We start from the raw sequence: 24,076 nt of genomic DNA, 5'->3' as shown, positions 1-24,076 counted from the left end.
AATATAATACAATATAACAAAGAAGTGAATCCAAATGAAAGAAGCATGACAAAATGGGTAGATGGGTTAATGGATCAAAACATGTAACTTTTGGTACATGTATGTTGAGTACTTGGGTCGGCATGAAACATGTGGGCAGTCCGAATTATTTGATATTTCAACAACTTAGCTTACAGCAATAATGATTTGGAGACGTTGGACCAGTTACATTTCTTTCAAGATATCATCCACTGAACTGTTAGAGATAAAATAACCCGAGCCGGCCCATTCATAAGTAATGTGCCAAAACTGCAATCTCTAATCTGATTTGTGTGCGTAGTTGGAATACTCATTGTTCTGTACTAATCGACATTTTGTTTCCACATTGGAAAAAGGTGTTGAAAAGATAGTTCCATTTAGTATACTATAAAATCTCTGATTTGCCATATTTTGATCTGTGCAGATTATGAAGTGCCAGGAATCTGTGATTTTTCTTTTAGCTACTACGAAATATGTCACGATATATGCATGCTCATGCAAGTATAGTGTTTGGTGCTGCAAGGAAGGTACACATATGACTTGAAGTACCATAGTCAATCCTGTTATGATATTATCTTTGACTACAAAGTCTCATACTTAAGGTCTTTCGATCAATACTAACTGGAATTTTTTAAGGGTATAGAAATCAAATTTTTTTAATCTTATTTTGTAATTTCTCAAGATGTAGAAAAAAAAAGGTTTTTGTTATGAATATTTATGGAATAGATGTCCATATCTTTTAAGGAGATCTTTTATGCTTATCTAGAGATTAATTACTTGGAGAAAAAGTTATCATTGTATTATAAATATATGAGCCTGAGATGAATATAAAACTCTCTCCATTCTCTCTATATTCTTGTGTCTTCTTTATTGTTCTATTTCTTTAGTTTTATAACACGTTATCAGCACGCTCTAAACCCTAAAAGATAATAAAAGAAAAAAAATCAGTCGAACGAAACTTGAGTCGGGCACCAAGAGTCGAAGACATCTTACTGTTTTTTTTTTAATGGGACAAGTCAATAGGGAATTGATACATAGCTATATTGATCTGTTTGATTATATCTCGGCTATTAAACAAAAAGGAGTCCATTACAGATGGTTTATAGCAAGTGGTTTGATTCTCAACCTTGGACGACGAAAGGTAAATCATAAAATTTAGATGACTATTAATTAACTAAAGCTATCGGTTGATTTATTTTTTTTCTCAATTTTTTTTATTAATATATCATTATTATATTTATGATAGTGATAATCTTTATTAATAGTTGTTATAGTCATCGAATGAAACAAGTTTTTCTTTTAAGTTATGATGGTCCGAATTTGCTACCAACGGTATTTGAACTTGGTTATGGCCTTGTTTATCTCAACAAGTAGTTTGATTTGGGTAACTCAATCCTAAAAAGAAAATATATGTTTTGTTCATGATTTTATTATTTGTGTTATATATATGGATCTTTGAGTGATTTATCTGAATTGACCGTTAACAGTAGCTAAACTTGATTACGATCATATTTAGCTCGACAAATGGTTCGATTTGGATAAGTATATTTGAAGTACAATTTAATTGACCACATGAAAATAATTCATCGGCTTCAACGTGACCTTAAATTTATCTGTGCATATAATTGATTCATTAATTTTATTTGATTTTTATGGCTAAACTTAACATCCGATATCTGTGCCATATAACTTTGTATGAGAAAATTGATCTTTAGAATGATCATGGTGTGGCTATCGACGCCTATTTGTTGTTATACGTAAAAGATATACTTGAATGATTTAGATAGTCATATAACTATTTGTTTGATATTGTTTTTGAGTAAGGGAAAAGAAATACAGCTTTGAGCATATTCAGATTAGAGCTTAAATTCTGAAATTCAAAAATCATGCTAAATACGTCTCGGTTTGATTCATAAATTATTTTAGTTATATTGTCTATTTGAGACATAGTCTAGTAGGCACCATTAGATTGGTTATCGTATCCAGTTTTGTGCGATTTGTTTTGATAATTATATAAATCCCATTTTTTATTGAACCATATGATAAACGGATTTAAGAATTACTTTTCATAAACTATCCAATTGGTTATTTTTGGCGAAACCTATTCTTAATGAATTAAGGTGAAAATTGCAAATTTTTATTTTAGTTCCCATTGTTGTATTTGAAGTACGAATTCTAAATGTTTTAATTTTTTCCGGAAAAGGATATACAAAATTAGTTTTGGAAGGACTTTAATACTTATACGGATATGATTTGGTAAATTTTGATGTTTTTGAAACTGAATATATTCGGGTTATACTATGCTTATATGTTTGATGTACGTAAGGAAATTTCAAACCAATAATAGCTTTATTGCTTTTGTTTCTTAATTTATTTTGGTTGTGATCTTTTGCAAATGCTCACACCTTTAATAAGGTCTAAGATAAGATGCTATAATTATGCTCCCATGCACTTTGATATGCAAGAATTATGCTATATAATTATGTTAGTCGAGAACTATATCAAAATCTGAAGGTTATGTACAGATGTACTTAATTATGTTTTGGTAGCTCAATAGCTCCACATTGAGTTTATTGTTTTAAAGATTTTGTCATTTGTCATTAAAACCCAAGATCAATAATCAAAACTTACAGATTAAATATAAGTTTTAGCGGAAACTTTTATCATCCAAAAGTGACTATCTACATAAAATTAAGCTACCATTATAATATTTGTCATGCTTTATTTAGTTACCAGCTTGATATATCTATGCATGTACGTATGCTCCTCATCGATGATATGCATAGACAGGATAACATGCCTTACTTGAATTTGGTTTTTGATATGGCAATGATTTTCTTAGGTATTCATTTGTCTTTCGATTGCAATGATGAGACACTTCAATTTATTATAAATAGTGTATGAAGTATGTGCAACCTCATTAGTATTAGTATTTGATAATTTATTCATTTAAATGGTATTTGCTAATATGAGGACCATATTTGATATATGTCAAATGTCAAATTATTTGAAGCGTCTATACACAAATGATTTAAAGAAAGGACATGAAACTAGTTGTGTCATGTAATTACCCCAGATAATATTATGTCTCTAATGGAGATTAATTATGGGTATTATTTGTGAAAATGGTATCAATCAAAGTTATAAACTGTATGCCATTTGACTGTTGTGACATAACAATATAATGATCCATGAGAATGATTATTGGCGTGGATAGAATTCTTTCTTAATTGATCGATTGTGTGAATATGTATAATGGTAAATCTTTAAAAGTATTTTGACCATGCACTTTGATATCATAAGATGTTTTTCACTTGAAATGTTATTCGTGAATATGAATATAAATTTATAATGAGAAGAATTAAAGTTCAAGTGATGATGGCTTGTATTAGATCTGTGTCATAAACAAGAAGTTTATAAACCTGGATTATTTATTTAGTGACATGCTTAACGTGATAAGACAAGATGTCACTGGTTATGATAAGATCAACGAGTAATGACAATATATAAAAGATAAGATCAACGAGTAATGACAATATATAAAAGATAAATGTGTCGTTAAAATAAATATACATCATGGTCATGAAAATCACATTTGTTTAAATGTTGGATCATAGATAAAAGAAAGATATATGTAAAGGATGCTAAATATGGCAGATATATGAAATCAAAGAAACATATATCTTAATTGACTTAAAATGTTTGACTTTTGCGTATATGTGTAAGTTACGTGGTCATATACGCTTATACGACACATTTTTAAATGATTAATGGCATATATGTTCTTAGCAAATTTTGTTATGAAACATTTTTCTTGTTTGATATAGCTATAGGCTAATATCAATATTATATTGAATTGTGTGAAAACTCAAAAGAGTTTATATCAATTTGAAGGATAATTAAAGCTTCACGATACCGATGTACTATATTCTCCAATATGATTTAAAAATGTCAAGTTCAATTGAAGCACATGTGGTCATAAACTAGAGGTTTATGAGTCAAGATTATATGATTGATTGGCATGACCGGTGGACCATTCCGGGTCAATGATTGATGTGAAATGTACAGAAGAGTCAAGAGATTTTTAAAGTGATTCTTTGAATTGAGATCATTTGCTCTATAAGAAACTATATGCCAATAACGATAAGGATTGATTCCTTTTAATATGTTGGAACATATGCAAAGGAGATGTAAGTATACAATACATCATCCAAAAGACCATTTAGTGTTTTAAATCGATGCATCGTCTAAATGGGTCATTAAAGTCGCAACATAAAGTTTGCGTGATTGATTGCTCATCTTATAAGATTGGGAGCATGTTCCATATTTGGCTATTATTGGCAATAATGATTAATTTTACAAAGATTATTTGAGAGCAAAATGAATGTCTTGTAGTTTTGGGGGCCATGTTATTAATTAACATGCAATAATTTGAATTCGCTTCATGCCAAGAGATTATTGTGTTTCCTCCCCATTGAAATTGGTTTATGGTCAGAAACCACATGTCTCATAAAAGTTTTGAATGTGCAATTAATGATTAAGTTGCTCCACCACAATGCACAAAGATGAGACTTTAATGAATGTTGGAAATAATGTTGGGAAAATAGACGTGCCTTGGAAATGTGTAGCCTCATGCTTTGATTCAGTTCGGAACGGTCTGATTTAACTAGACATTAGTATGGCTGTTTTGGGTATGAGTTGAAACATGAAAGAGGTGTACGTACCCAATAAATCCATCTTTGAGATATTTGTTTATGGCTTAAGTTTTTCATTGACATGATTTAGTTTTCCCAACATTAGGGAGAGATGTTTTCAACATTAGGGAAAGTGGAAAGCAGCTAAAGAAGTAAGAATGGATTATCAAAGATCCTCACACCAATGAATATAAGCTTAAAGTTTGTGGGATAATTCATTCAGAATATTTAGTCATTGCCAGCAATGTTAACTGACCAAAAAGCTGCTTATGCTCCGATTGATAATGAGTGATAGAAAAATCGATTCCAAAATAAAAGCCTCGAAATAAAAGGAGCATAAAATTTAAATGGTCAAAGTCGAGGTACAAAGACCCCAAAAGAGATTGATGATGAGAAACTAGACATGGAGATTTTTGAGAAACCCGGGTACCTGGAAATAATGAGATCTCAATGAGTTGTGACATGTCTAGAGAATTTTGGAATCGGAAAATAGATAAAAACGACATCGAAATTGATTGAATATGATAGCGCTAAGTGTATGAATAATGTGAGGATCTTGAAAGGATGCGTGCACAGAAAATTGATATGATATGATATGAATGATTGGCAAAAGATAAAAGACACTAGTGGTTTGGGACATGAAGTCCAAGCACTTAAAATTGAAAAAATTATATTGTGGAAGCAACTATTGATAAGTTAAAAGTCTGGCAATATGAGAAATTTTGATTTGCGTCTAAAAGAATAAGAATAGAGGTCATTTGTTATTGAGATTCCTTGAGGGATATAAAATGAATGAAACATGTCTCATGATTTAGAATGCTTGAAACACGTGTGAAAAGTTCTCGAGAATAGAGTTTGAAACTTATAAAGAAATCAGGATACATCATAAATGGGAACCTGAAGAAGGAGTCCCCGGAAGAGGAATGAAAGAGGGAGAGGAATCGAATATGATATAAGTTTCATGTATTTTGTTGATTTGAATATCAATGGAACTCTAAGGAAGTTTCCAATAATGATTGAATAATGGAATGTGAAATAAAAGACAAGGATTGTCATGTTTATGAATATTAGAGATAAATTACATTCATGGTTATGAGGTCAAATGATACTGTAATGCCCCTCTGAATTTCAAGATAATGATCACAATGTTAAGTTGAAAGTGTCATTGAAGCACTGAAATTGAAGCAAAGAGATTTATTATATTCAGACACTTAATATGCCAAACATCGAATATATTTGGGAATGAAAAGTATTTTAAGTGATGTGATCATGAGGGGGAGAAGATACGCGTTGCATTCTTTTTCCCTTGAGCAAGGCTTTGTCCCACTGGGTTTTCCTGTCAAGGTTTTTAATGAGGCAACATCCCCAAGCGTATCAAAAGAATTATGTACTCTTTTCCCTTCACTAGAATTTTGTCCCATTAGGTTTTATCTAGTAAGGTTTTAACGAGGCATAATATCTTTAACATATGGACATCCAAGGGAGTGTTATGAATATTTATGGAATGGATGTCCATATCTTTTAAGGAGATCTTTTATGCTTGTATGAGATGGATATAGAACTCTCTCCATTCTCTCTATATTCTTGTGTCTTCTTTATTGTTCTATTTCTTTAGTTTTATAATAGTTTTAAGCTTTAGACTATTGATTTGAATTTTTTTTCACCATTGCATACCTAGTTTATGTATATCTACTTCACTAGTTTAGTGTGCATAACCATATAGAAGAAACATTTTCATAACTAGTCTGTGTTGTTTCTTACATATAAAATGGGAGGAAAGTGTGACGAAAAAGTAATTTTAGACCGAGTTAAATATTTAATTAATAATCATAAAGGTGGGAAAGTTTAGAAAAAAAAAATGGAAGGGTAAATATGATAGAAGAAAGTAAAAGATTAATGCAACTGATGTGAAATACCAATTTCAATATAATCACCGTAATAAATGCAAGTTATGTGTGCATATTAAAAAGGAGAGTAGAAATAGAAGCAGGGCATACATGATAGAGTAATGGTCATAAAAAAAAGGTTAAATATTACTAAAGCGGAATTCAACAAAAAAATCAAGTGCATAAAGTTATTATAACAAATATGAGCTATAAGAGCATTGATCTGATGTATTCATCAGAAAGAAAATATATCAAAAATATAATTAGAAAATTACGAGTTAGCAGAAGCATACCCAGGTAACAATATCTAATGGCATAGGTCAACAGTCGAAACCATGTTAAGCCAAAATTGATCCAAATCAAGTTTTTATATCGGATTCCGGTCTTGTATCACATTTACTGTTCTCCCTGTAAGCAGTACAGTTGCCTAACGCTCCCGGAGGCTGCAACGTTATAAAAACAGAGTGAATCTATAACATTTTAGTCACTCAAACTTGCATCAATAGGATATAAATAAAATAAAAATAAATACTTGAAGGTAGTAACGTGGAAGTCGTAAGAACATTACCATATAACCAGTCTTTAAAGTAAACATGAAGTGCAGTTGTTAATTCACGTTTTCTGTAGTCTTCCAGTTGCGATTCTTTTAATATCTGTTTAACATCCACCAAGTTCTTGTCCTGTAAATACCGAAACAACCAGATTATTAGTGATCACTTGTCAAACGGGTCAAGTAGATGAGTGGTCACCTAAAGTAAATTTTTAAAGCATAAGATCTCCTTAATCATGCCCATTCAAGAAACTTTACTGAAATAATATAATTAATTAATCATATTTGACAAACTAAGTATTGATAGGGAAATACATTTGAAGTGTTTCCCAACTCATTTCATGCAAAAACATCTACCCGTTTTAACTGTTGAATATTAACTCATTAATCTATGTTTCGGGGTTGTTATTTGATTAGTTACATGTGTATTTAGAGTCGTATAGATAAAGTATACAAGTTAAGGGGTCTAATGTGTTAAGATTAAAGTTAATAACCGAATGGTAATATTCTGTTAGACGAAGTTAGTTATGAAGGGTCGTGACTTTTGCTAAAAGTCACAATAGTAGTTATTTATGGAAAGTTGTGACTCTTGGGAAAAGTCACAATGTTTCGTGTGTATGTCTATAATTAGAAGTGTCTACGCATTATAACACTTGACAAAAAATTCATATATACAAAGTGTGAGTTTTGTTCATTAGTCATGTTTGATTCGAGCCCGAGATGATCTGGATGGGCCAACATTGACACGTAAAGCAACTGCCTGAGCCACATTTTGGGGCATCTAGCATCAGGAAGCACCCTCCATTTTTTTGAAAGGTGAGAATTATTTATTGAAACTGTGCGAGAAAGTAAGCATTTTGGGAAGAACAAAAATATTTAATTTCTGTTAAAAAGCCGAATAATTAAGCCACTAAACTTACATTCTTCTGCTGAGATGACAAGTATACGTCAGGAAGTAGAAATGGATTTTTTTGTGTAGATCCAGGTCCGTCTTCACCTTCAAACCAATTGGGAATCTGCAAATAACAAAAAAAAAAAAAAACAAACAAACCAAATATTAGCGACGTAACATTTACATTTATTTTTTCCACAATCATGAAGCCACCTATGAGATGTAGACAAATAGAAAAGACATTAAGGATGCAGCCACATCCAAATTTTATGTATGCATGTTGTATATAATATAAAGACATCACAAATAAAGTACGAGCATACCATAAAATTGGTAAACTGATCAGGTTCTAAGTGAGTAGCAGACTCGGTTTGACAATCAGATACACCAGCAGGATGCGATATAGAATCGTGTGGATCAACTAGACCAAGTGCTATAGGCTCATCCCATCTATTAACACTAGCAACGATACCAACTTCTTTCATGTGTTCCTCTAACTGTGGATAAAATGTATTATACGGTGCCACCTGCATCAAAAAGGCCAAATCATTTATATAACACAAAAGATTATAACAGCCAATGGCAATATGAATTATGAAACATTACCTGCAGCTTATGGTTATCACCAACAATAAGAGGTTGCTGATTAACACCCAAATAATATACACATTCACGACAATTGGCAATACATATACGCTTTGCTGCAGAAATCACATGAACTCTCTCACAATGCTCAATCCTTACAGCCTGGGTAAGATGTATATGATAGAAACATGAGAAACCAAAAAATACACTAGTGATAAAAAGAAAAATAGAAGCAATATTGATCGAAATCCCGTAAGTGTGAAACTTTGTGGCCAACGATAATATATTAATATGTGTACCTTCCCCACAGCACCAAGCACTATAGTTGCATCGGAGCATCCATATACCGTGACATATTTCATAGGAGCCAAGAGATAAATCACAGATTCATGGCAATTAATAATCTAAACAGATCAAAATACAGCAGTTCAATCAGAGATTTTTAAATATCTAAAAAGAATTAAAGAATATGAGATATTGAGATAAAAAAAAACTGCTTTATAATATACTAAATGGAACTACTGTTCCAACAGCTTCTTTCCATTGCAGAAACTAAATGTAGATTAGTATAGAACAACGAGTGTTCCAACTACGCAAACAAATCAGAATAGCGATCACAGTTTTGGCACATTACTTATGAATGGGCTGGCTCGGGTTATATTTTATCTCTTGTATTGAAGTGGATGATATCTTAGAGGAAAAAAGGGGGTCCAAGAATAATACATAACATCTCCAAAACATTATTGTTGTATTCTAGGTTGTTAAAATCTCAAATGATTCGGACTGTCCACATGTTTCATGCCAACCAAAGTACTCAACACAGATGTACCAAAACTTACATGTTTTGACCCGTTAACCAATCTACCATTTTATCACCTCTAACCTTTACCAGATTCTTTTTACAGTTGCATAGTGCATGAAGTAATACTGTAAAAGAGATCGTAAAAGCTAACCTTTACAAATGAGCTTTTCAGTTCAGATGGTTGTTTTACGTATGATTGTTTAGATATTCCCTCTATATAACTGGAACTCTTGGAACCAGCAGAGGCCTTGGGCGTATTTGCATAAGCATCGGCCATCATAGCATCCTGATCAGAAGCATTAGAGGATCCGTTCTCTTTTACAGCAGCTCTTTCAGAGATATGTTCCAAGGTAGAAGAAATATTCTGTTCAATCCAATCATGAACCTGCGATGCAGGAACTGGAGCAGCCGGCATGTCAGGATCTGAGTTAGCAAAAAATGGAGCATTCTGGCTCAATGGAATTCTATTTGATCCTTTTTCACCAAAATACATAAGGAATGAAAGATGCTCAAGAGATTCCATTGTCAGAACCTGCGGAAATTAAACCGCATCTTTAAAGCCAACCAAAATCCAAACAATAAAATTCAGATGCCATCGCAGTAAATTGACAAACCAGTGAATCTTCGCCTTCACCTTGGCCTTCTACATGATCGGCCAAAAGAGATAAAATGTTACCCAGATGCTTCTGTATATAGGATAACTGGTGAGCTTCTTCGTCAGCTTGAGATGGCATAGCCCTGCGGACATTGCTGCGAGCAAGCTGCATAATATAATATCAAAACTTGTGTCAATTTAAGATTTTAAGCAGATAAATGGCAAGCAATATTTATAGCATTAAAACATCAAACACTTGAAGATTAGATCATTTATGTGTTAGGCATAAATGATTGGTTTTATGCATGCGGTTATGTTTATTATGTTTTTATGATGATGATTAATATGTCCAAATGGGTTCGTAATTACTATGTATTGTTGAATTTGCACTATATTGTTTTATGTTATATGTTTGCTATTTTCTCTACTCTTAATGTAGTCAGGTGATACTCGGCCGACAAGTATGTTTACTAAACTCGTTACACTCTTCTACTACCCTCGTTTGGCCGGAGGTCCTTATGGAAGCAGTCTCTCTGCCTTTGGATAGAGGCAAGACTATCTAAATCTCACCTCCCCCACCTCCCCCATACCCAGCTTGCAGGAATTGGGTCTTGTTGTTTGTTGTGTTAGGCATAGCATAATTGTAATAAATGCATACAACATGCATCAACCAGCTTACATACTTCTCCATATGTACATGTGTACAGTAGATTAAATATAGCAAAACTGAAAGTTCTTATAGGAAATAGTATAAAAAGAGCCCCCCTTTCAGGTGTCATGTGATGAATCCTGACCAAAGAGCCTCTGGCCTAGCAGTATCGAGATGACCGGACAACCAAGAGTTTCTAGTTCCACTTGGGACAAATGTGTGTGTACATTGGTAATCAGGTTTGAATTTTTTCTTTCAGAAAACATAAGTGACCAGTCGTGGTTTTGTGTTAAAGAATCAGTTTTGCACTCTAATTTTTCTAACATATGCTTTACAGTCAGCAGTTACAAATTACTGATGGTATAAAGAGATGAAGTTGCTGGTTTTCTCACATTTGTGAGGGTGGATTAATAGGGGTTTTTCGAGAGTCCTGGTTTCCAGGCATACGTGTAATTTAGGAGTAGCAGTAGAATAGAATGTCGTTCAAAAAAAAAATAATAAATAAATAAAGAGATGAAGTTGCTGTTGTAACATGAACTTCTTCGGGTTCTTCAAATCAATTCCAAATCCTCTTGTTTTCTCAAATGTTTTTAAGGATTTGGCCAGAATTACATTCCACACAAACCTCATAAACATATTATGCTCGGCAATATTGATTGGTATGTGCTTTTCCGTAGACCCACAAATGAATAACATTCTAAACTATGAAGTATCACTAGTTGACATTTCTGTTGAGACTTTTACCAAAACCAATGCTTGAACGGGGCAATGAAAGTAAACTGATAATATTTTTGTAATAGATGCAGCCATGCTTGTATGATCGTGTGAAATTCAGAAACTGATATCAAAGAAGCATGATGTATATGAAACAATTGGGATCTAATATTTTGGACGACTAGTCTAGTACTCAAGAATCCCAGCAGGCAAAAATGCTTTTAGATAACTGAGTAATGAGTGCTATACATATTAGTATTGTTCCAACTGCATGGCTACATATCACGGCAATAAACTAGACAATCTCCCTTCTGTATGAATCTTTCGTTAGACAGCTATAGCTAAATCAAAAGATACAAAACTTCTAAGTATTATCTGAAAAAGACTATTAGGCAGTGAAGCAAGGGAAATCTGTCGAAAGCCCGTAACTTAAGAATCAAACAAAAACTATCTAACCAACTGAATAGAGCTTTTTCACTACTACAACCAGTTTATACGTCAAAATTGAAAATAATAAAGTCGCACTAAGTAGAGAATGTGTTCAACTTTGAAACCTTGTATTAGAATCAAAAGTTTTAAGCATATTCAAAAGTTATAGAAAGAAATAACCAGCTTCATTGCTCTAGCATCCAGCCTTTAGCCTTAATGAAGATTTTGAAAAGAAGCAACATTTAAAAAAGGCAAAAACACTAGCAACCAATTCAGTTTTCTAGCCTAAGTAAACCAGCATTTTATTCCATATCATCCACTACCCTGCCAATAATTTTATCTTAATTCCTCCAGGCACAATCTTAAGTTTTGTTAAAGGATACATTTCATTACCATATTCCATGTCACCTATACTCTTATACAACATGTCATCAAACCTATAGATGTGTCACATCATCACACTCGAGCAAGTTTTCTAAGATACTTAGGTGTTTGTTACCCAATCGGCATTCTAATTGACGAACCATCATACATAATACACAACTACTACTTTTCCCATAAAAGTTTGATTTTCCCAGACTCCCAAGCGCTCCATGTCAATCTGCCACACATGATACATTCATCAAGCAAAAGGTGAAGCAAGCTCATCTAATAACCTCCTCAAATGGTGGCCTGACCAACTAACTTACCTCTACCATATAATTATCACTAAATCAAATATGATTATACTTCTTATACCATGGTGGTCTCTTCATGGTGAGAATAAAAAAAAAGAAGCCCAACTTCAAACAACCACGACTTTCTTCTCGAGAGATATTACAAGTCACTACTTAAATGATCATAGCACGCCAGACGTGGTGACAAACCACCTACCCACATGCTTTCCTCGGTAAACCCGACTTCACCTCTAGAGACTTCTTCCAAAATTTCATTCATTATAATTATAAAATGCATATATTAGAAAGCTGTAAAATTTTCGAGATTTTAGGTGTTGGATGTTTGCTACACTAGTTTTGTCTTTCTTAGCCCTCTATATACATATACATATAAACAATCTCATAATTCCATATTATAATTCTAATTCTAAACTACTCATTTCGATTCACAAAACCCATCAATGAAATTAAGTTATTTCAAAGACAGATATTCCTACAAAACGACTCGATTTCACAACCTATTGGTAAATGGGTCATCACCGAATACAGAACGAATACCTGCAATGGCGTAAGCGCAGATAAAAACCCGTCGAACGCAGACGTAGACGGCCAAACATCCGCAACAGCAGCTGAATCTCTATGTCCACTTTTCGGCAACAATCTTTTATAAGATTGTATATATAAAAACACAACAAGATCATAAACATTAACATTAACATTAGCACAATTATCTCCATCATTAGCCTCATTATTATCATTAACTACAAGATCTAAATCATGGTGATGAACGGACGAGATTATTTCAAACACAAGACGGGCATGTTCTTGAGAGATCTGTAAAGATTCTGCAAAAACAGATGAATTAATACTATGATGTTTTGGATGACAACATGGGTGTTGAAGAAGTTTGTCGCGAAGTGAAGTTAAGGTTAGTGTCGGGTCAGTAAAGATTAGTTTTTGTAAAGGGATTAAGCCGTGTTCGAATGGCTCACGGCGGGTGTGGATGTAGAGTGGTGGTTCGGGTGGTGGTGGTTGTGGGGATTCCGGTTGTTGTGGTGGTGGTGGTTCGGTCATGGTGGTTGTGAAATGGATCTGGAGAGTGAGTGTGTGGGAGGGAAATGAGGGAAAAATGGAGATTTGGGTGGTGATTGTTATTATTGGTTAATGATGGTGGATTTAGCGGAGTGATTAATCGTTAGTTTATTGAATTGAGGAGTAATGTAGGAATGAAGTCACATGTTTATGTTTGGTTATTTTTGTTAGAAATTTAAACTAGTAGCGTAAGATATTAATGTAAATGTATTTAATATAATGGTTAGTATATTTATTTTATAACTTGATGGACTGATGATGTATATCGATGTTGTGATTATTGGTTCACTACTAAGACGTGATTGTGATTATCAGCCAAATATATCAAGGTTGGTCAATCTCGATCAATATCGAATATCTTTGTCATATCTCAGTCGTCTCGGCCATATCTCGGTCAACACAAAAACTTTGACTATTTATTTTTAATTTTCGTTTGACTTTTCACTTGTAATTTTGCTTGTTTTAGCTTAAAAGTAATTAACATATTATAATGTATTTAAATATTTAATTAACTTTGTTTATTTAACTGTTAACAAAATATAACCTTGTTAAAAAGAGATATATATATATTTTAATCATGTTTTATAAATTGTGTTTTTTCTACTTAAAAAGAGTTTATATTTATATTATATACTGGTAAATATATATGTATAGATAAATATAAATTTTTTTACAATTGTGTTTTTGCTACTTAAAAAGAGATATATAGCTGGAAAAAGGAACAAACCCGCTCAAGCCGTAATGATTACCTGTTTGACCAATTTGTGTTCCGTTAGACATGTTGCAGTTATCCACTTAAACTCATTTCTTTATTTTCACGATCCCAAATTGATCTAATAAGAAAAATAAAATACCTAAATATACCCAATTAAGAGAATGCGGGTAAGGATCGCCAGGCATAGGTAACAACAATATATATGTAAGATCCATAATGGGTCAACTTGAAAAAGAAGAAAGTATGAGTTATGATATTTGTTATGAGTGTTAATAATTTCGCCAGCTTAAGGTTTCAATTCTAACTAATAATCGCCAATGATAACTAGTCCAACTAATTAGAGGCATCCTAGGTTTTACCCAAGGTCTTGAGTTCGATCCCTAGGAATGATAGGTCTTGGGGTTTTTCCTCCGAATACTTATAACGGCCCATGATCAACATTTCGTTGTCTAGGGTACATGCAAGGTTTCACTATTATACGATGAGGTTTCTCTGATGTCGCATACCAACTAAATGTTAACATTATTAACATTCCTTTAGTTACTTAATTTAGGTTATCATAAATACTTCTCATGTGACCAGGTTAAGATACTTATTAAATAGAAACTATGCACGTACGTAATACTTCATTCGATTTATGCTTATCTAACTAAATTCATGTGCCTAAAAGGATCCATAGCCAAATATTTAGGTTAACATTTTATCAAAGTCACATATTGTGTTGTTTTTCTTTATGAAATCTACATTATTAATGAAAAAAGAAAAAAAAAGACATAAATGTTAGAGTCAATCATCATTGTACACCATCATATTCATTAAGGTAAATTCCTCACGGAGACACGGATCACATATTTCGTTATCCAACAAAGAGGAGTTCTTGGTGTCTGAATATAAAGTAATATTTATCAAGCAACACCAAAATTTACATTACTTTTACGCTTATTTACATTAGGTAACCTTAGGTGATAAAAGATACCTATCAATATCCCAAGAAATAGTAATGAGAAACTAGACGTTTGAAATCTTTTTCTTTTACAAATTTCATAAAAAAAAACTGCATAATTTATAGTGTAAAGTAAATAACAACTAGCATTTGTACGATTAACATGCGCCACCACTCATCTCTGCCTAATGCAAAAGATAATAATAAAAAAAACAGTCACTAAATAGGCCGAATAATGGATGAATGATAAGATTATACCATTGGGGTGTTAGCCCAGAGTGGTTTCCTCCTTGGGGGGGTCTCAGGTTCGAATCATGCCATGTGCAAATTTGGTGAGTGGGCCTTAGCAATGTTATACTCATATAACACATGAAGAGCAAAACCTTTAGGGTATTGCCAGGAGACGAACCGACGTGGGCGCATCCGCGTGAGGGTGTTAACCATTTATCCGTTGCTGCCTTTCCTATGGAAATGGCATTGTCTTTCCTAAAAGTTAAGACGTGGGAAATCGTGCTAGTTGTAAAGCTAGTGCGTAATATGTAAGATGTAAGAATAAGTTGATTTAGATAATTACAAGAATATGTGAGAAAGATGTACATGTAATCTAAGACGTGGGATTGCAATATGACGTGAGATTAAGTAAGATATGTAAGACGTATGATTTAACGATGGATAGGCACAATTATGAGTAAATACTCTACATGTGTTATACGTATATATGTGATATGTTTATGTGAGATATGTAAGACCTGACATGTTGATTAAGTTGTATATATATGTTGATATGATATGATGTGTTGGGATGTGGGAATAAGTAAAGATGGGATTACCTATGATTGTTGTGGATGATACGTAATGTGATTATGTTTTGATAAGTAAAATATGACAAAGTTTTATGAAAGTAAAATGAAGAACGTTTTATAAATGTGTGTATCTTACTTAGCTAATTTATTAGCTAACACTTGCTTTTATGAAAAATGTTGTGTCCTTCAGGATAAGCAGGTTTGAGCTAAGAAAGGATTAGCTCGGTGAGATGGGTAGATGCAATAAAAGAAGACTAGCATAGATTGCTGAATACTTAGACTTCCCATAGCCTATGTTTCGGCTACAATATTTACGTTTTTGATGCATGTAATAATGAATGGCATTTATGTTGGTGCCATGACTTGGATTTCATTTATATTGTTTTGATGATGCACTTCAGTAACGCCTTTATGAAAAATACCATCCGGTTATGGATGGGGCAGTTTTAAAGTGATCCTTTTCCGCTACTTTTTAAACGCCGTTTGGCAAAGTTTTTTGAAATCCAGGTTTTTAAAATGACGGGTGTTACAATTACTCCACTGGACCTCACACCGCTTTTGACTTCCACTAACTTCAGTTCTGATGGTGAAGAGCGTGCTCGCCAAATTAAGGAGTTGCATGAACAGGTTCGAGCCCAGATTGAAAAGAATAATCTGAAATGAACATGTTGATAAACGTCGCAAACAAGTCATCTTTGAGGAGGGAGATTTGGTATGGATACGACTTGGTAAGGAGCGATTCCTGCCTGGCAAGTTTGGAAAGTTACAACCACGTGCTGATGGACCATTTCGAGTACTAAAGCGTATTAACGAGAATGCCTATAAGATTGCCTTACCTGGGAAGTACAATATATTAGCAACATTTAATGTCTCAGATTTATCTCCCTATGTTACAGATGAAGATGCCAGCAGCTCGGAGGCCATTGATGACGATCAGCAAGATTCGAGGGCGAATCTTTTGTTAGCAGGGGAATATGGTGTCAAGAAATAAAGGAATAAGATATTTTCCACTATTATTTTAAGATATTTTCTACTATTAGTTTACCATTATTTGGTAATGATCTTTTCTTATTCCTCAAGATGAGATCTTTTCTATATTTGCTTTCCTTTTGAAGACTATATGTAATAATCCATTTGATGATGGACGGGATGATTATTTTTTTTTATTCTCAAATTATTCATAAATTGAAAAGAAGAAGTCATCTTCTTTCTTAAACCCTTTCCTGATTTTATTCCCTTTGTACGAACGTAAGAGTTATCTTTTGAGCAGGTTCAAAGTACATCAAGATACTTATCAATCTCCCAAGAAATAGTAATGAGAAACTAGACGTTTAAAATCCTTTTGTTTTACAAACTTCATTAAAAAAAATACTACATAATTTATAGTGTAAAGTAAATAACAACTAGCATTTGTGCGGTTAACATGCGCCACCACTCATCTCTGCCTAATGCAAGAGATAAAAAAAACAGTCACTAAATAGGCCGAATAATGGATTAATGATAAGATTATACAATTGGGGTATTAGCCCAGTGATCAGGGGGTTTTCCACAAAGTGGTTTCCTCCTGGGGGTCTCAGGTTCGAATCCTGCCACATGCAAATGTGGTGAGTGTGCCTTAACAATGCTATACTCATCTAACACATGAGGAGCAAACTCTTTAGGGCATTGCCAGGAGACGAACCGGCATGGACGCATCTACGTGGGATATTAGTCATTTATCCGTTTTTGTCTTTCAAAAAAAATAAACCGAATAATGGATGAATGATAAGATTATACAGCCAACAATATAATAAAACTAAATAAACATGTCTTTAATATTTATGGATGTGGAAATAGTCATAGAGACCAAAACGTGGTGCATGCATGCCTCAAATGTCAATAATTGTTAATGTCAATAATGGTTGGTTTATGTGTAACATGTATCAACACATCTTACATGAAAATGTGTCTTGTCTTCAAGACACATATTTGTAGTTAAGGTCACATAACTCCGGTTCGAGTCCAGATTAAAATAAAATAAACCTAGATGCTCTGAATTCGAAACACGGAACAATAGTCGAACATTCAAAACAAAATCCTTTTTTAAATATTTTTAAGTCAGGTTATTTAAGTTATATGGTGTATAGGTAAAACTGAAATTTAGTTAGATTAGTCATGATAGCTTCGAGTTACGAGCTTGGAAAAAAACATGGTTTTCTCGATTAGAGACATAGTTAGACAATGACATCTATTGATAGAAAACCGATACGAGATCATTAATCTCTTATATACGATTTTTATAAAACAAAAAAGTGTAAGATATATTATGATGACAAGAATGTAAAGGAAAAAAAGAAAAAAAAAAAAAAAAATAGGGAGAAACAAAGAGTCCATGTATTTGACATTTGACATCCGGTCAAGTACCAAAAAATCGTCATCCACCAAACAACTTCCTTCCTTTCCTTCCGAAACAAGATCCTTCCCATACTTTTCCATTTTTCATAGCTGAATAAAATCAATAATAAAATAAAATAAAATATATAAATTCAGCCGCTACCTTTCCCCACATTTCATATCATTTTCATCTTATAAAATAAAATATATATTAATCCTATCGATCCAAAAACAAATATTTCTTCAGATTTTCAGTAAGTTTTTTCTAATCCGATCTGTATTCCAATTTCACACACATATACATATACATATATTTTAGCTGCTAGTAATTATAATTAGTAATATATGTGTGTATCTATCAAATAAAGTTAAATTATTATATAATCACAAGTTTTGATTGCCAATTAATATTGAAAAAAAAAAAGAGATAAAGAATCGTTGAATCTAATTTACTAGTAGTACACAGAGAAAAATTTAGGATTAGTTGATTATGAATCGGTAATTCGGTATCGAACGATCGGACAAAATTTAGTCGTGTATTCGGTTTAAAGGTTGTTAGAAATATGGTGTGGATTAAACAAGAAAGTAGATTTAGAGTGAAGGTATTAGTTAGAAGTAAGAATGCGTTAAAAAATGATAGTCGGAACCGGTAGATTTGCATTCGTCGTCTCGAATTTGGGTGGGATGTGAAGTTTTGGAAAGACAGAAAAGTGGAAAGATACCTAGATGGATGCTTTATGTGATGCTTATATGCGTTTTTTAGAAAATGTGCATCCGTTTTTTGTGTGTATATGAGATGTATGGATGTGTTTTTATTTTTGAAGAGTTCTTATTTGATTTAAAAGTTATATATTTTCTGGCCAGTCACCAAGGTTTATAGAATATCATGACTTTTAGAAAGACTAGTAGGAAGATATATCGTTTCACTTATTTACATACCCGGAAAGAAGAATTAGGTTTCATAGGAACTTTAAGCAACATTCGAGAGAAAATGACTCAGTATAGGTTATTTCTGAATAGTATGGATATTAGAAACCTTCTGTTTAAAAGCTAAGAAAAAATAGATGCTTTTAGCAGATAAAAGATGTTAGCACAGCCTATCTTTGATAAAAAAAAAAAAAAAGGTTGAAACAATTAGGAGCTTGACGGTTTTATTTATTTGCTTTTTATTTTCATTTAAGACCCCTTTTGAGTTTTGAGAAGAAGTGACGACGGATATTTATGAATTAAATCATAGTTTGGTGTCCAAAGTAGTGTGCTCATACATAATATTGACCTCTCATTGTCTATGCTGAGGAGAACCACCGACAAGGTGGTTTAGTGGTAGGAGTCCTGTTTCTTTGAAAGTGGTCTTAGGCCTAAAACCTCCCTAGGAAAACTTCTTGGGGGTGGCTAGGGAAATGGTCTAAAATGGTCACGGGGATACCCTGGTTAGGCCGTGTAGTCGAAAGGACTCATTATCTCGGGTAGCCTGAATATGGAAAATCTCCTACATTTACTCGTTATATGCTGAGTAGGCTCATTAAAATTTGGTGCCAAATATTGTATTTCTCTTATTTTGGAAAAACCTGTTCTGTTTTAGCGTATTCACATATTTTAAATCAGTTTGTTGTTAGTGGTTTTGGGTTTGTGGGTCTTGAAATTGGACTTTATGGCCTGCATTCTTTTATTTTACACTTACAAAAGAAATAAAAGAACTTACTTTCCTTGTCAAGTCGTAAAAATTTTGAGTAACAGGTAGGAAAGTCAGTTCCCTCTGTTTCTTTCACACCCTTTTAATGTTATCTCATTTTTCTTTTCTGCAAACTCTCAGACTTGGGGAGAATGTCTGATCAAATAGCAAAAGGCCTAGAGTTCGAGAAGAAAGCCGAAAAGAAGCTGAGTGGCTGGGGCATCTTTGGATCTAAGCACGAAGATGCGGCTGAGTTGTATGAAAAAGCAGCCAACTGTTACAAGCTTGCCAAATCTTGTAAGTCTGTTGATCAATATGATTGTTTTAGATTAGTTCTGTTTCTCGCTATAGAGTTCACTTTTTTTTAGGACCTTAGATTGAATGACTATCAACATATTATAGTTTTGTGTTTTGAATAAGATTAGTCAGGAAAATTGTATCATCATAGTATTATAATATTCTCACAAATTTTTGATCGATATTATATTGCAAAACATAGATTTTTCATATATTTTTAGGATTATTATCTTGAAAATCAGGCCAAGAATCGAAACTGGAATAGTTGGTTCTGGGCAAAACATTGAATGCTTGAATATTGTCTCTTATCTCTGTTAATGTGACATGTAAATTTTCAGGGGACCAAGCTGGAGCCGTGTATGTCAAGTTGGCTCAGTGTCATTTGAAGGCAAGTGTTTAATGTTGCTCTTCCAGTTTGTATTCCCACTTGTCCTGTTGACTCTCTTTGTTAATTGTGAATTAATGTTCTAGGGAAGTGATAGCAAACATGAAGCTGCTAATGCCTATGCTGATGCGGGTCATGCGTATAAGAAAACAAACACCAAGGGTAAGCTTGTTTTATATTTCTTTCCCCGTTCTTGCATATTTCACATAATTGATAGGGGCTGGTAATGTATGAAATGTTCAGCTCTTGCTGAGGTTTATTATTAATTAGGGTTCATGACTTCATGTCTGAAGTGGTTACTACATTTTAACAGTTTTTACAAAGGTCACTTTACTTTTGCATATTAATTACACTTTACAATTCCAGCCAAAAACTCATGACATATATAGAAGTTTAAAGATTTTAATAATGATACATGAAAGTTAGATGCCAAATGACTAAACTCAGTGACCAAATTAGAATTAGAAATGAAGTGAAAGTCAAGTGGTACCAGATAGATGAAGACTAAAAATTGCTAAATCAACTCCTCCTCCAGAATGGCTGGTGCTATTACTGCAACTTTCCCTAAAGGCTGAGTTTATAGTTTTGACATTTTATGTAGTTGAGGTGGAACAGGGAAAATAGAATTACGAGGGTTCACTTATATATGTATAATTAATGCTGTCACGTAATAGGTATATGGAATATAGATGGTGTCACGTAAATGTCAAACGATTATTCATTATATACCTCTAAACCCCAAACTTTTTTCTTGGTATTGGTTGCTTTATGCAGAGTGCATAGCTTGCCTAGAGCAAGCTTTGAATTTGTTCATGGAAATTGGGAGGCTCAGCATGTCTGCAAGATACTGCAAGGTAAATCAATTATGTGAAATTTTGTTTTCATTTAATCATTTATAAGAATAATATGATTACTTGGCTGTATATGTAACATATAATATATATGTTCAGGAAATTGCTGAGTTGTATGAACAGGAGCAGAGCTTGGAGCAGGCAATCTCTTACTACGATAAAGCAGCTGATCTTTTTCAAGGTGAAGAAGTAACAACTTCTGCAAATCAATGCAAGCAGAAAATTGCACAATTCTCAGCTCAGCTGGAACAGTAAGTCTGCTTCCTCAAGGTAGATATTAGTTGGGGCGGCAAGATGGGGGTCAGGCAGGCTGGCTGATGGGTCAAACCAGGTTCAAGTTGAAACAGGGCCATTGTTCGTTGGGTCAAAACAGGTCGGGTGGGTTGGCCTAAATATGTGAACAAACCAAGGGTGATATTTAACCTGTTTGATGGCCTGTTCAAAAAATAAAAGAGTTAACCTGTTTGACCTGTTTCTTTATCCATTGGAGATAAAACACAACACAAATGAGTCCATTCTTAAGTAAATGGATCAAAACTGCCACCTTGAGGTGTTGCGTATGCTTCAAGCTTGATGGGGTTTCAAGTCCACTTTATAAGTTAATATGCGTTCAGGTATCCGAAAGCTATAGAGATATATGAAGAGATAGCACGGCAATCTCTCAACAATAACTTGCTAAAATATGGAGTTAGAGGGCATCTACTTAACGCTGGCATTTGCCAACTCTGTAAAGGCGATGTTGTTGCTATCACAAATGCTTTGGAGCGTTATCAGGTAAAGTATTGGATCTCTGCTCTCCTTAACACTTTTTCTTTAAGGTTGTGTATACCTAGTGAAAGATGTCATTTGCTTTTGCAGGAATTGGATCCAACATTTTCTGGAACTCGTGAATGCAGATTACTGGCTGTACGTATAATAAGCTTTTAATGTTATTTGTTTAAGTGCAATAAAGTTGCAACTTGCAAGCAAATCTGTTTAAATCGGACAAACGTGAAAGTAGCATGCTAAGATTATTTCCTTAATAATATGATAGGATTTAGCTGCTGCACTGGATGAGGAAGATGTTGTAAAGTTTACTGATGCTGTCAAGGAATTCGACAGCATGACTAAGCTGGTAATTCATTATCTTCGCTAGTTTATTCCAGACTTGCGGTTTTTGAATTTTTATGGTCATCTAGCACTTCGTACCTTTCTTTTAATTCAGTGTTAGCATTTGTTCATCTGAATTAGAGGTGGTAGTTACAACCCATTTTTATATTGCTGGGAGGTCGATCTGGTTATAGGGTAAACTGGTTGAATGGGTTGAGGAGTCGCCCAGTCTATTTTAATGCTTATGTTACACGTTCTTATCTAAAGATTTAGATATTATCGTAAAAATATTGTTTTTTGTAGTTATGGTTATCACCTTAGTTTCTTTGTACAAAGATAAAGTGGACCAAAAAAGTGTTCGAGTGATCAACCAACTGGCACAATTTGTGCTAAAAACTGGCTGGCTTGAAACTGAACCTGTTTTGACCAGCTAGTTTTTTGTTTCCCTTCGATCCTGCAATTTCTCACTCTAAAGTATCGCTAATATTGTTTTTATGGAAATGTTGTTACATAGGATGAGTGGAAGACGACCCTTCTGTTAAGAGTGAAACTGCTGCTCAAGGCCAAGGAGGAGGAAGATGATGATCTTACTTGAGTTTTTTTTTTTTGACATAAACAACTTTATGGTGCTACTGCTATTGGCTTTCGTCATTTTATGTGTGGATTTTCATAGTTTGGGGGGTTTTACTCGGGAGCAAATATGTAATTTTTTAGGAGTACATGTGCTTAGTACTTGGATTTTTGGTTTTCAACTGGATCCTATACTTTGATTTTTAAAGGTGTATTTTGTGTGTATTTTTGTGAATCGGGTTGGATTGCATAATCTTCGGGTTATATTTGTTCATACTTTTTTTTTTTCCTTTCATTTATATCATAAGTATGCAAAAGATGACAAAATAGGTGGATTGGCTAATTGGTTCCTCTGTCATTAAGGCCGGTCCCAACCCCTCATTCAGCATCTCATCTACCATGATGAGGATGGCAGCAACCTCATCCACGACTTCATCGTCGAGAGCCATCCATGGGTGGATGAGTGAAGACGGGTAGAGAGAGAGGGAATTTGGGGCCAACTGAATGTTTTTTGAATTTTTTTTTTTTTTTAGAAAAAGATGATGAAGAGGTAAGGTTGGTTGTGAATGAAGAAGAGGTGATTTAGGAGAGAAAAAATTTGATGTGACAGTGAAGATGCGGTTAAGGTTAGGAGAGGCCCAACAAAACTCTCCCTTTTAAACTAGATGTTTTAACACCTATTCGGGGTGATTTGATCCATTTGCCGGATTGACCAAAATGTGTTTCAACATTTTAGAAACCCATTCTACTTTTATGGTTGTTGAAACGCAAAGATTTTAGGCTCATTGACGATTGACACTAGGAATAGGAATTCAC

The 24,076-nt window shown here is 33.6% G+C and overlaps 2 protein-coding genes across 2 annotated transcripts; one reads left to right on the top strand and one right to left on the bottom strand.

Annotated features, from left to right (window-relative positions):
• Positions 1-6,721: 6,721 nt before the first annotated feature.
• Positions 6,722-13,603, bottom strand: LOC122607362 (TBCC domain-containing protein 1). Its single transcript, XM_043780322.1, has 9 exons — positions 13,029-13,603; positions 10,042-10,188; positions 9,579-9,959; positions 8,925-9,029; positions 8,647-8,787; positions 8,364-8,567; positions 8,069-8,164; positions 7,167-7,278; positions 6,722-7,041 (listed from the first exon to the last, which is right to left on the bottom strand). Exons 1-9 carry the CDS (start codon positions 13,542-13,544, stop codon positions 6,995-6,997), a joined length of 1,749 nt encoding a protein of 582 aa, XP_043636257.1. The 5' UTR covers positions 13,545-13,603; the 3' UTR covers positions 6,722-6,994.
• A 4,845-nt stretch (positions 13,604-18,448) lies between these two features.
• Positions 18,449-23,513, top strand: LOC122606848 (alpha-soluble NSF attachment protein-like). The gene is made up of 10 exons (XM_043779726.1): positions 18,449-18,650; positions 20,210-20,365; positions 20,704-20,753; positions 20,837-20,912; positions 21,525-21,604; positions 21,701-21,852; positions 22,216-22,375; positions 22,460-22,507; positions 22,635-22,715; positions 23,205-23,513. The coding sequence occupies exons 2-10, from the start codon at positions 20,221-20,223 to the stop codon at positions 23,283-23,285; spliced, it is 873 nt and encodes a 290-aa protein (XP_043635661.1). The 5' UTR covers positions 18,449-18,650; positions 20,210-20,220; the 3' UTR covers positions 23,286-23,513.
• The last annotated feature ends 563 nt before the right edge of the window (positions 23,514-24,076 follow it).

The sequence above is a fragment of the Erigeron canadensis genome, chromosome 7 (genome assembly GCF_010389155.1).
Source record: "Erigeron canadensis isolate Cc75 chromosome 7, C_canadensis_v1, whole genome shotgun sequence".
Lineage (NCBI taxonomy): Eukaryota > Viridiplantae > Streptophyta > Magnoliopsida > Asterales > Asteraceae > Erigeron > Erigeron canadensis.
This window is presented reverse-complemented; position numbering and strand designations above follow the sequence as displayed.